This window comes from Carassius gibelio, chromosome B18, assembly GCF_023724105.1.
Source record: "Carassius gibelio isolate Cgi1373 ecotype wild population from Czech Republic chromosome B18, carGib1.2-hapl.c, whole genome shotgun sequence".
NCBI classification, from domain to species: Eukaryota; Metazoa; Chordata; class Actinopteri; order Cypriniformes; family Cyprinidae; genus Carassius; species Carassius gibelio.
Genome location: NC_068413.1, coordinates 8,191,532 through 8,204,434, shown reverse-complemented (window position 1 = coordinate 8,204,434; position 12,903 = coordinate 8,191,532). Strand labels below are relative to the sequence as shown.

The window sequence follows — 12,903 nt, the reverse complement described above, 5'->3', positions numbered from 1 at the left end:
TGTATCTGGCAGAGATAGTGTGTCGCATCTCACATTCCTACGGCATCTCTCACCGTCCCTCCACATCCTCCTGAGTCTGGAGCTGCTGGGGTCACTGGGCGTCCGGGTTCGTCCTGTCATGGCAGTGCTTGTGTTTTCTCAGTCTCTCTGTTGTAGAGTTTCATCTGAGACAAAAAATGTGTTGGGTTAATGCAAAGTGTGCTGTTTGCAAACACTGACACGAAGTATGATATTGTATTCTTTCCAAATACACTTTTATACCCAGTTGTATTTATTTTGGTCATACTGTGTGTGTGAGGAGTTTGTAACATTTAAGATGTTAAGAGAGAAGCTGAATTTGTCATCCATTAAAAACTGATCCTTTTGTATTGATTATCACTTTCAGCTGGCTGTTTTATGTAAATTCTATTATTTGCATCTTTACTGAAACCACTATAACATCTTTTATCTATTTGAATTTGTCTTTGATAACCCAAAGACTGAAAAAGATTATATGAACTGTCATTTCACTGTTTCCAGGAAGGTTTATTATAAATGATTCTTTATGGAACAGATCCATTATCACCGTCACAAATGTTTTAGCTCCAAAATCTGATTGGTTGAGACACGTTTGAAGCTGTTGTGAAATAACTGTTATGAACACACCTGTTTTTCTTAATAGACATCTAAAAAAATGTTAATGAGCTACAGTGTGCCAAAAGCTTGTTTGGACAAATAAAAAAATAAATGAAAGTTTTTAGATTTTAGAACAAACCAGGAGTCAGTGTGAATTTGAGGGAAAACCTATATACACTTACACTAAATTTAGCTCTTGCTGTTTGTTATAGACATTAAGCGTGACTAGACTGTCCTAAAGTATTCACTAATTTTTACTAAAATGAATAAGGTTTATAATATTATGGAATTTTGTAATCTTATAATTTATTTTTCGTCAAAAATACAGTAAAACAGTTTTATTATGCCAATATCACTACAGACTTCAGTGTCACATGATCAATCAGAAATCATTGTAATATGCTTATGGTGGTGCTCAAGAAACATTTCTTAGCATTATTAACACTGAGAACAGTTTAGCTTCTTCAGGATTATTTGATGAATAGACAATTCAAAAGGACAGCATTTATTTGCATAAGTGAACAGCATATATTAAACATTTTTACTCTCACCTTTGAATTAATTGCATCCCTGTTGAATAAAAGTTATATTTATTTCTTTAAAAAAAATGAATGACCCCACTCTTTGAACATAGAATATTATTAGGGCTGAGACATTATTATCTTGTTTCTAACAAATTAATTGATTAACACCTTCAATTACTTGAACCGCATTAACGCAGTTTTTATTATTATTATGAGAGTCTGTTGCTCACTGGCTCTGAAAACACATACAGACAAACCATGGGTCACAGGAGCTGTGGGATGTTGATCAGTACTGCCTTGGCATGGCAGTCATCACGCATCTCAACCAATGAGAGCATTTGTGATGGGCCTAAGACTTCAGCAGCGTTCACATGAACGCACCTCATAAAATTATTTAGGCTAAACCCAATGTGCACAAACCACTGTCCACTGTTATTTTTAAACAGAAAAGAATACATGTGCTTGTAATCACAACTTCATTATTGATTGCTGGTTAAGACAACGGAGAAGCGCTCTCGCTCAGCACAGTGGAGTGCATCATTTAACTTTGTGGTTTATTATTTGGAGTCGTTTAGACCGCGGTAACACACGGCCCTCTCACAATGTATTGCTTTACAGATCTATCACTTTTACCCAATTGAACTGTGGTCTGGCCCACCTCTTTTACGTTGGGTTTACGTTGGGTCCCGCAATAGTGCAGGCCTCTACTCGGAAGATGCCTGTAATAATGTTATGATCGAGACTCTGGACTCTGAACATAACTTGTTTTTCTATAACAAACTATAAAAATATTTTCTATAAAAATGTTAATGCCCTGGAAGTGGCAAATGTTTTTTTATTTAATTTAATTACATTTATGTTATAAGCTAAATTGAGATTTACAAGTATATTTTATATTTTAACTGCTACTATGTAAAATGTATACTGGTTTAAAAAACACCTTATTTGTTTAAAGTGTTTGCAAACCAAATGTTATTGCACTTTTGTTCATATAGCAATGCTCAATTAATCCCAGAAAATCATGTGATTAATCGCAATAAAAAAATGTAATCGTTGCCCAGCACTGAATTTTGTATTTAATATATAATAATATTTTGCATGTTTCTATCCTTATGCATCTGTATTCATTGTACTGTAAACATTTGAGGACTTGCCATTGATGCCATGATTAGCCCAGTTTTGATGTTGACATGAGCATAACTGTCAGTCAGACTTTTGGTGTTAAAAAAAAAACATTCGCTAGTTGCGAGAGCAATACAACTCTCACTTCCAGACTCCCACTTCCACGTCGCCATTGTTCTTTCTGCTTCGCATCTCCTGTTATTTCGTGGAACATCGCCTGAAGCACGATGGAAGCGGGTGGGGAGTTCAAAGCGTTATCATGCACCGAGCGCCTTTTCATCATGTTTTAGAAACAAGCGTCCCAACTAATCCCCCAATAATCTCTCCAGGAGAACTGCTCAGATAAGCCCCGCCACCCACTGCTCTCCAGCCCACTTTTTTGGGGGGAGCCCCCCCCCCACCCCCCACCCCATAAAGGACACGTGAAGGTGAGTGCTCTTCATCTTCTCTTTTTTTCCTCTCTCACCCAACCGTCTTTTTCGCACCAACAGGGTTTGTTTACCCTCATCCCAATCTCCGGTTTATCTACATCTGTCAGTAGAGTGATCTCAGAGAGTCACCCCTCGCTACACATGCTTTTCCCTGAAAGGAATGCATGAATACCCTTAATTATTGCTCCTCTCAATTATCAACATAATGATTAAAAGGGGGAAGCTAGTCAGGCTTCAAATGGGAGTCCAATTGAGAGCATCACACACTGGCACCTGTGGACTTCTCTAAGGACCTTTCCCTGCTCTCCACCCGTAGAAGTTGAGAAATGTAGAGGTTGGAACATCAGAAGGCGATGATTAAAAAAATTTGCAGAAATTTTGATTTTAACAAAACACGGATGAAGAGACGACTCTTATGTCTTTTTCATTAAAAATGTCTAAATATTGATTGTTTGATTAACTTTTTAATTAATTATTAACAATTTTAAATTTAAACTACATTTAAATAAATTACATTTGTATTACCTTAATGGCAAATAGGCATATACCTCCCTTTATTTTTTTATTAATTCAGTATATACGTACAGTATATTCTATTAAAACAAAAAATCTTACACAATTCAACTTCTTTCTTGTTTGGGATTGTCAAGATTTTTTTTTCTTATGCAAACTGAATTTATTTGATCAAAAATCAGTAATACTGTAAAGTATTGCTACAATTTAAAATAAGAGTTTTCTATTTTAATATATTTAGAAAGTTAATTTCTTCCTGAGATGGTAAAGCCGAATTTCAGTAGCCGTTACTTGAGTTTTCAGTGTCACATGATCCTTCAGAATTCATTCTAGTGAGATTTAGTGCTCAAGAATCATTTCTTGTTATTATCAATGTTGAAAACAGTTGTTCTGCTTAATGTTTGTGGATAACATTTAATATTTTTTTATATTTAAAAAAATATTATTTTTTTTGTCAAATAGAAAGTTTAAAATAACTGCAATTATTTGAATATAAATATTTTGTAATGATGTAAACGTTTTTACTGTCATTTTTGATTAATTTAAAGCATCCTTTTTTTTTTTTGCGAAGCAGCAACACACATCACTTGAGAGATATGTGTGAAGACGTTCGGTTAGCATTTGATCGTCATGTACTTGGATTTGCATGCTTTACGGTGGAGAAAACGACAGAAAGAGATATGATGGCTGAGGAGTGGAGAGAGGAAACCTTCGTCTATCTCCAAACCCGATCACAGGCAGATCAGGAGCCCGCTTTCCAAGAGTTCCTCATTTTCAAATCTCTTATCACACCTTTTTAAGTATCAGAGTTTCCCATTTTACATGTCATTTGCATGCTGCTCATAACACCTGGATGCTGTTTTCTTTGGAGGGATGTGTACAGTATGTGGAGATGTGCTGCTATTTGCTTTGGATTCATACTTGTGCGTAAGTGCATTTGTTTGGATGTGTGTGAACGAGGTCTGGAAAAAAAAAAGATGGAGAAAAGGAGAGGGGAAAAAAGGATGTGTGTGTGAGAGAGGCGGATGAGAGAAGGTTTCTGATTGTTATCGCCCTTCCTTTTCTTCTCTGTATTTTTGGAGGATTCACACACTGACCTCTTTGTTTGGGACAGTATGAACCCCTTTTCTACCCCCCCCCCACCCCCCCCTTTTGGGAAAGCAACCATTTCCTGTGGAAAGGAGATAGAGAGAGGGGAAGACAGGGGGATAGGATTGGGAGAAGGAGAAAGCAAGGGGGATGGAAAAGTGAGAAAGGGATGTGTGGAGAGATATGAAGAGGAATAGATAGCGAGAAGGAGATGGAGACAAAGAGTGTGGCGGAGCATAAAAGAGGGATATGGACAGATGAGGAGAGGGATAAAGGTGGAGATAGTGGAGAAACAGGAACAGAAGAAGATAACGCTGGAGTAAAAAGCTGAAAAATGAGAACGAAAGGGAGAAAGGACACTGTTTCTGAAGAAACATACTGTACAGTGGGTGCAGTGTTAGTTTCCTTTTAGTCATAGTTCTCTGTATGACAAATATATGTTAGATGAAGTCATTATTTTATTCTGATTGAAGCGTTGTATAATTTTTATCCACAAAATAACATTTTTGTTCGATTGGAGCTGACTTGTAACATGAAATATGGGAATAACTCAATAGGCCTGCAACAATTCCAGCAGAATTCATTCAGTGTAATGAATTCAATGTAATTTATGTCAGAATAGGGGCCAAGATTTCCTGATTGTAATCCTGTTGATTATGTGCAAAATGACAAAACCATATCAGACTGTCACAGACCAAATTCTTTGTCATGTGCAAAAATCTTCTGTGTTAGAGACTGTTTAGTATTATACATTACATACAGTAATTGCACATTCTGGCTAGCATGTAACATAGTTCAAGTTAATATTGTGGATATCACTTATTCTCATACATACAGTACACTACCATTCAAATAGTTTTTATTTAATGTTTTTATTCCACAAGGATGCATCAGACTGATCAAAAGTGAGATCAGTTTGATGCTTTAGAATAAGAAATTTGAGTTCAAGTTGAAATAAATGCTTTTCTTTTGAACTTTCTATTCACCAAAGTATCCTGAAACCATTTCTTTCCTAAAAAATAATAAGCATCACAAATGTTTGAGAAATGTCATCATTAAAAAAAGTTACTTAAGCACCAAAATCAGCATATTAGAATGATTTCTGAAGGATTGTGTGGCACTAAAGAACTGAGTTATGATGGTTCACAGAAATAAACTAGATTTTAAAATGTTAAAATGAAGAAAAAAAGCTAACTTTTTAAAACTGTATTCTATTGTGTATGTACAGCAGTATATGTTTAAATGAGCCAGTCAGCCTACTAGCAAAACAGTTTTGAAAAGTAATCAAGCAAAAAAAAAAAAAAAACCTTGGTTACTATAGTGAAACCACAGTAACCACAGATTAACCATTGTTTAATCATGGTATTAGTAGTAAATCTGTGGTAATACATATGGTAATCAATACCCCCCAAAAACATGGTTACTACACTTTTACTACAGTGAAACCATGGTTAATTTTCATAAGGGCTGCTGCATAGCTTTTTCAGTTAGAGCAGATTTTTTTTCCTTGGTTATATTTTTGTCAAATTAAAGCTGTGATTCATTTTTTCCATCTCATATTCATTATTGCAAAGTCAACAAACATTTTTCTTCAGTAATTCCACTGAATTGAGACAATTAACACTTAAGTGGGCGTCTGTTCACAAAGGCTATTTGATGACACACCAGAGCTCTGTTTTATTTCTTGCAAGTCTTGCATCACAGACAACTGCAGGATTTCACAGAGAGAGACGCATACGGTCACATCTTGAGCAAACACTGTTTAAAACCTTGTTCCACTGTGTCATCGGTTTTAGTGTATTTGCACACGGTTTAATGCGCAAAACATTCACATGTGAAGCATATTGAGTGTGTTCCAGAGATGCATAAATGATTTCTAAGAATGTCAGAAAGACCGGCCTCTCCTTTGACTGCCGGCAGATGAGGTCAGTCAATTTGATGGATTTTAATTGGCTCCGTAAACCTGGATGGATTTGACTCGAGGGGTCATACTGTTGGGTCACAGAGAGATACGGTCCTGTTTCTCTCTTTAGAAGAAGACGGTGAAAGATTTTTTGCCCTGCCAATAGGAGACGTGCAAAATGGGAACCGAAAATCATCCAAGAATCATATGCATTCAACTTTTATCAGAACGAGTGGAGGGTGTTTTTAAGAACGATAACGCTGCGGGTTTGACTGTGGGAGTGTGTTTAACGTGTTGTGGTATGATGGTGGTACACAAGTGTGTGTGGAAAGGTGCATCTACGTCTTTTCCTGATGCTGTGCGTGTGTGAGGAGGAGGAGTGAGGGAGGGGGCTGGTTAATATCAGACCAAATAATTAGATTCGCTATCAGGGCGGCGGCAGCAGTGCGGGGATCAGGCAGATTAAAGCACGGCCGTCGCCATTAATATTCATGAGGGAGCAGGGCTCGGACGAGGGGGCTTAGACTGTTCCTCAAAGCCCCATACTCGGTGGGGCTTAAAGCGCCACTCTCAAAGTACCCTAGTTCCTTGTGCATCAGGGGGTGGGGGGTACATTCACCAACGCCAGGGTTACACTCTAAAACATGTGGCGCTCTTCCTTTAGGATAGTCTTCTGTGTGGGTTTCCAACTATCTTTTAGCCACCCGCACAGAGGAGCCATGATGACTTGTTTCCTGCATTTTCAGGCTTGTTACAAGAAGAATGCACTTTTTTTCTTTTCTTTTCTTTGGCTTCTTTGACACTTGAAAACTCAAGAATGATTTCCAAGTATTAATATATGATGTTCAAATACATTTAAACAGGATTAAAAATTGACATTGATATATTGTCATATATGTTTATTACAATCCTGAAATAAACAGAAGCCACCATGAGGTCTAGTGCGAATCCATGATATTGCACAAAACTGCATGGGTGTGGATTGTACCTCATGTGTCACAACATGGAGTTCTGAAGCAGAAACGTTTGCTTTCCAAGATAAACTTCTGATGATGAAATTTCAACTGATGTGAAGGCCGTTGGAAGACACGCAAGTCACAACAGATGTTACGTTTTGTAGTCTGGGATCACTTGTGCCACTTAATTCGTCATCAGATTATCGTTCTTACAATTTTTAAAATAAAAATTATTGTATCAAAGATTTGGAAGAAAATCCTATGCTGTGATGTTACCAAAACTTTGGGCCTCATGAAATATTGGCCTTTTTCTGCTAGATCTTGCAGTCCTTTTTTGCTCAAGTGATGTGTCTAGTCACCTGGCCACTTAAAGCTGTCTTTTATTTCGAGAGATTAAAATAAAGACCCGCTCTGATCGTCTTGATTGTTTTGAACCGGTTCTTGTTCGCTATTGATAGTGGGTCATAACCGTTTACATCTTCACTTATTCCTCGTGTGCATCTGCACATGCGGATCTGTCTGTGTGTCAATACGTGTGTGTGTTTAATTAGAGAGCGCGTTTGTCTGGAAGTGTTTTGTCAAAGGCGAGGGCTGACCAGGCTGCCCTCTCCTTTTGTGAAGCTTAAAGTCGAGTCGTGTTAAATGAGTCTGAAACAAATTAGCAGAAGCACGCAGCACTTATGCCACAGACGGCTCCAGCATTGGGTTTCAAATTAAAACAAAAGGAGCCCTATCTCCTTATCAGCACTGGTTCCCCATGAAATACAATACGGACTCTATCTTCAGGCAAGAACAGACAGAATTAGAAAGAAACCCTTCAGCTGTCCTCCTCTGTGGCCCGTCTCTTCCCCTCATCCTCTTGACTGGTGGCTTTTTATCCTCCTTTACACAGTTGAACTAATGTCTTTTCATTTTCTCCTGTCTTTAAAGTTGATTTGGTAGCATGTCAGGGATAGAAGGACTAGTTTCCCCAAGGGCAAGTTTTTAACTTCGTGTAGCCGAGTGAATGAATGAGTGGGAAGCTTTTCTTAAATATGAGGCTGTTGTTGAACTGGCCCTGCAGAAATGCTGCCACCTAGTGAAATGGATGAGTCAATCAGTTTTCTGAATTGAAGCCAAAAAAAAATCAACCTTTTCTTTTATATACACACTGTTATCATCTACGTACAATGCCTTTATTGTGGTTGGAACTGGACAGCTCATCAGTCGTTCTGCAGTTCATTGTGAGAGAATTTCTGTTAAATCCAAAGTTGAGTCGGGTGTTTTTCCAATTAAACCTATTAACGTATACTTCAGCTAAACAATGAAACATTTGTGTGGAAAAGTTCAGGTGTGTTTATTCAGATATTTGCCAACTTGCCTTGGCTTACTTTGTTTACTGAAAATGTTCGGTTGAAATGGATCTGCTATACCCACATGATATCCACTTTCAAACCTCCAAATTTTCTGGAGATTGTCTGTTTTGTTTAGTTTTTTTGTCCCCCCCACCCTCATCTGTTTTCACTCCTTGCATCCTTCTACCCAGTCCCCATACTAGGATGTCTTTTGTCCTTTTTTACCCTTTTAATGTCTGTGGTTAGAAGCAAAATTAGAAACTGTTTATTGGTCAGGAATTCTGGTTCTGTAATATTGAAATTTAAAAGAGGCAGGCTTCATGCTGAATTTTAATGGCACATTATCAGGAAGAAGGGATTAAATGTGAATGTGCTGTTTGTATTTCCTTGAACATAACATAAAGCCGTTTCTTAAGCTGAAAGAAATGTCACTGTGTCTCTCACAGATAAACAGGTGGTCTTCTCATGAAAAGTGTAATTCAAAAGTATATATTTTGTATAGACAGCAAAAAATTTATGGGAACTGAGGACAGTTAGTAATGTTCAGCCCATAAGGGTTTTTCAATGGCTAAATGGTTAACAATCCAAAGAAAGCCAGAAATGAGTGTATACTGCAGTATGCTGAAGAATAAGTATTGTTTATTTTAAAGGCATGACCAATTAAAAAAGCTAAGGTTATTCTATATATATATATTCTTAAGCTAATATTAATTTAAACATTTAAACCTAAAACTACTACTAATGACAATATACAAAATTGTTATAATTATTTTCTCAGAGAAGCTTATTTTATGTCTGCTTATATGGAAAGTCTCAAAATGAAAATGTTATAACAGAAAATATATTTTAGATTTTTTAATTAATTATTATTATAATTTTTTTTAAAAGATGTTTCTTTAAAATGTTATGTTAACATTTCTTTAAATGTTATGTTAACTGAACTTGCATCTTGCATTTTAAAAATAGCACTCAGGCTATTTTAAAATGAACTACTTGAATATATGTGTAGAGAAATTGTTAAGCTATTTTACATGAGGGTTAGTAATTAATACCACAATTTTCCCCTTTAAGTAACTCTTTAAATATAATCAAGCATATTGACAGGTAATTACTTATTAACAAAGATGTGTGTGTGTATGTATATGTGTATATGTGTATATATATATATATATATATATATATATATATATATATATATATATGTGTATATGTATATATATATGTGTATATGTATGTATGTATGTATGTATGTGTATGTGTATATATATATATATATATATATATATATATATATATATATATATATATATATATATATATACACACACATACATACATACATACATGCATACATGCATACATGCATACATGCATACATACATACATACGTGTATGTGTGTGTATATGTATGTGTGTGTATGTGTTCATATGTGTATGCAGGACACAATTGAACCCAGATTAAAAAAACAGGAAATGAGAAATCTTAACCATAAATAGCTTTCGTTTTAAAATAACAGTGTCTTTTGTATAACCTCTGTGTTAAATCTGCTGGAAGTGTTGCTCTAAATCTGCCTGTGTTCTTTTAAAATTGCACAGCTGACCTTGTTTCTCTTTGCCTTTGTGTGTGTTTAGAGGCCTGTAATGTCTCTGGAGTGTGAGGAGGCAGACTGCTGGCTCAGAAGGATTCCTGTGACCTCAAGCCCCACCGAGTCAAACTGCATCATCTACAATCAGGGTATAACACCAAAACCCTCCCACGCGCACCTCTCACATTCACTAGGGTATTAGATGGAGACTCTAACAGTGACTGTTTGATTTACAGGAGGAGTGTTATTCTGTAAGCTGACGCAGGAGCTGTCCAGTGGAGATGCACTTTTTGCAACACTGTCCTGCTCCACCGTGGATCAGTCGGTGGGGACTCAGGCCCAGAGCGTGCGGGTGAAGGAGGAGCCTGTGTACCCTGCTGCTTTGCACTCTGAGATCCAGCTCCTCCCTCAACAGGCTGGCATGGCTGCCATCTTAGCAACTGCTGTCGTTAATAGTGAGTCACTGCTTGCTGATAAACACAGCATGTCTATACAGTTTCTTGCATTATTATGAGTGTTTATGTCTGTGATTAGGGATAGTGGGCCGTGTTTGTGCATATGTGCGAAAACCATGACGTATAGTGCTTGGAGTAAAATGAATGTTCATGTTGTTGTTTTTTAGGATATTAAAAGTTCTTCATTCCACAGTTCTGCTTCCACAAAAAGTACCATGAGTACTATATATTACATGGCAATATTCATTTAATACTGTTATAATGGACACGTACCCTGTAGGTATATGTTGTGATCATATGTTATGATCATAACATATACCATTTATATACCATGGTATATGAATTTAGTAGTCTTTCAGTACCACATTGGTATTCAAAAGTTAAAATTATTTTCTTTTTGTAAGAATTTAATAATTTTAATCAGCAATGGTGCATTAAATTGATCAGAAATTAGAATTCTTCTGTAGCAATGTGAAAAGTCTTTACTATTTGACTTTCTGTCCATCAAATAATCAGTGTCCACAAAAATATTAAGCAGCATAACTGTTTTTTTATTTATTTATTAAAACTATATATTTCGCAGTATTAAAGTTTTTACTTTATTTTTAATATAGCCTTGGAGAGCGTGATACTTATTTTAGAAATGGTTAAAAAAAATCATGCCTACCCAAAACCTTTGAATGATTGTGTGCATATTAACATTTTTAAGAAATAAATTTAAAATAAGTGAATACATTTTATACATAATCACTGACTTATATAGTTTTGTATGTTTCTCACATGTTAATCTAAAGAATCACTGTACATTTGATTTGGGAATGAGACAAGACTTGTGTAAGATATATATTAGTTGCTAGATGTTGCAAACAGGATTTAGAATGAAAAATACCTTAGTTCAGCAGACAAGGAAACGGAAACAGAACAGGACATTTTTTTTTTTCAAGTTTGAAATGCTTTAGTATTTTAACATGGAAAAAATGGCACGCCATTCACCTTTAAGCTGCTTGTCGTTCGTGCTCATCACCAGTAGGTGGCAGTGTTGAGTCAGTTCCAACAGCTGCAGCGTTAATTGGCTGGAACAGCCCTTTCCTCTTCTAAACTGCACGAAGAGTGGGAGTGGACACGGACATGCCATGATGAAGACATGAATATTCACTGTAAATAAGGCTAAAAGGGTAAAACATGATCAGCCCAACTTTGTGCTTCCCACTGCATTCGCTGGGCAGCCAGTAGACGGATAATTGGGATGTGACGGTCGTTGTCAAATATAGCCTGTTCAACGTGTGCCCTGACACCAGATCGGCCCGATTACGTGCACACACACTCTTGCACACATCACAAACTCACTGTGCCCGTTGCCGTGGAGATGATGGAACAATTCTGATTGCTTTCTCTGATTTATAATTGTGTGTGTATTATGTTTGCGTGTGGTTATATACGCAGTGAGTGCATTACTAAACATTAAACATCCCACTTATGATTAAATGCATGAAGTGTATCAATTAGAATAAATGGGATAAATAGCATTACATTTTTCTGTTAAGTACGAGTTCTCTAATAAAAGTTTTTTTTTTTTTTGTATAATCCATGTATTGTCTGTACACACAATGCACAAAAATATGCAGCACCAGTGGATATCCTTTCCCTAAACCCTTTCTCTGTTATAGCTGATTATCCTTTAGAGATATAAATAGTTTGTTAGCTTTGTTCTTACTTGTATTTTCTGTGTTTGTGTGTGTAGAAGACATTTTTCCTTGCAAAGACTGTGGGATCTGGTACAGGAGTGAGAGAAATCTCCAGGCCCATCTTATGTACTACTGCGCAAGCCGACAGAAGCAGCAGACCTCGGCCTCTCCTCCACAGGACAAGCCTAAAGATTCGTATCCTAACGAGAGGCTGTGTCCATTCCCACAGTGCAACAAAAGCTGCCCCAGTGCCAGCTCTCTGGAGATCCACATGAGAACACATAGCGGTGAGTTTCTTTCATTCCTTGACATGGGCATGTGTGCATTAGTAACTGTGTACTAGTGAATAATCCATTATGACTGATTTGTAAGTATGTATGTCTTTGTCACCTAATGTGTCTCTAGGAGAACGTCCATTTGTGTGTTTGATTTGCCTGTCGGCTTTCACCACCAAGGCGAACTGTGAGCGGCACTTGAAGGTTCACACAGACTCGCTGAATGGTGTGTGTCACGGCTGTGGTTTCATCTCCACAACGCGAGACATCCTGTATAGCCACCTGGTCACCAGTCACATGGTTTGCCAGCCTGGCTCTCTCAGCGAGGTGTACTCACCCAAACTGCCTCTGGCTGCAGGTAACCACTCTTATATGTGAAGTCTGCAGATCACAAACAAATCCAGTGCAAACTTAG

General features: G+C 37.0%; 1 protein-coding gene across 1 annotated transcript in view; it reads left to right on the top strand.

Annotated features, from left to right (window-relative positions):
* The window catches only part of LOC127977326 (zinc finger protein ZFPM1), a 72,001-nt gene that overhangs the window by 54,309 nt on the left and 4,789 nt on the right, over window positions 1–12,903 (top strand). Inside the window, exons 5-8 of the mRNA XM_052582184.1 lie at window positions 10,120–10,222; window positions 10,310–10,528; window positions 12,270–12,500; window positions 12,619–12,846. Coding sequence (XP_052438144.1) covers window positions 10,120–10,222; window positions 10,310–10,528; window positions 12,270–12,500; window positions 12,619–12,846 — 781 coding nt within the window. The remainder of the gene's footprint in view (window positions 1–10,119; window positions 10,223–10,309; window positions 10,529–12,269; window positions 12,501–12,618; window positions 12,847–12,903) is intronic.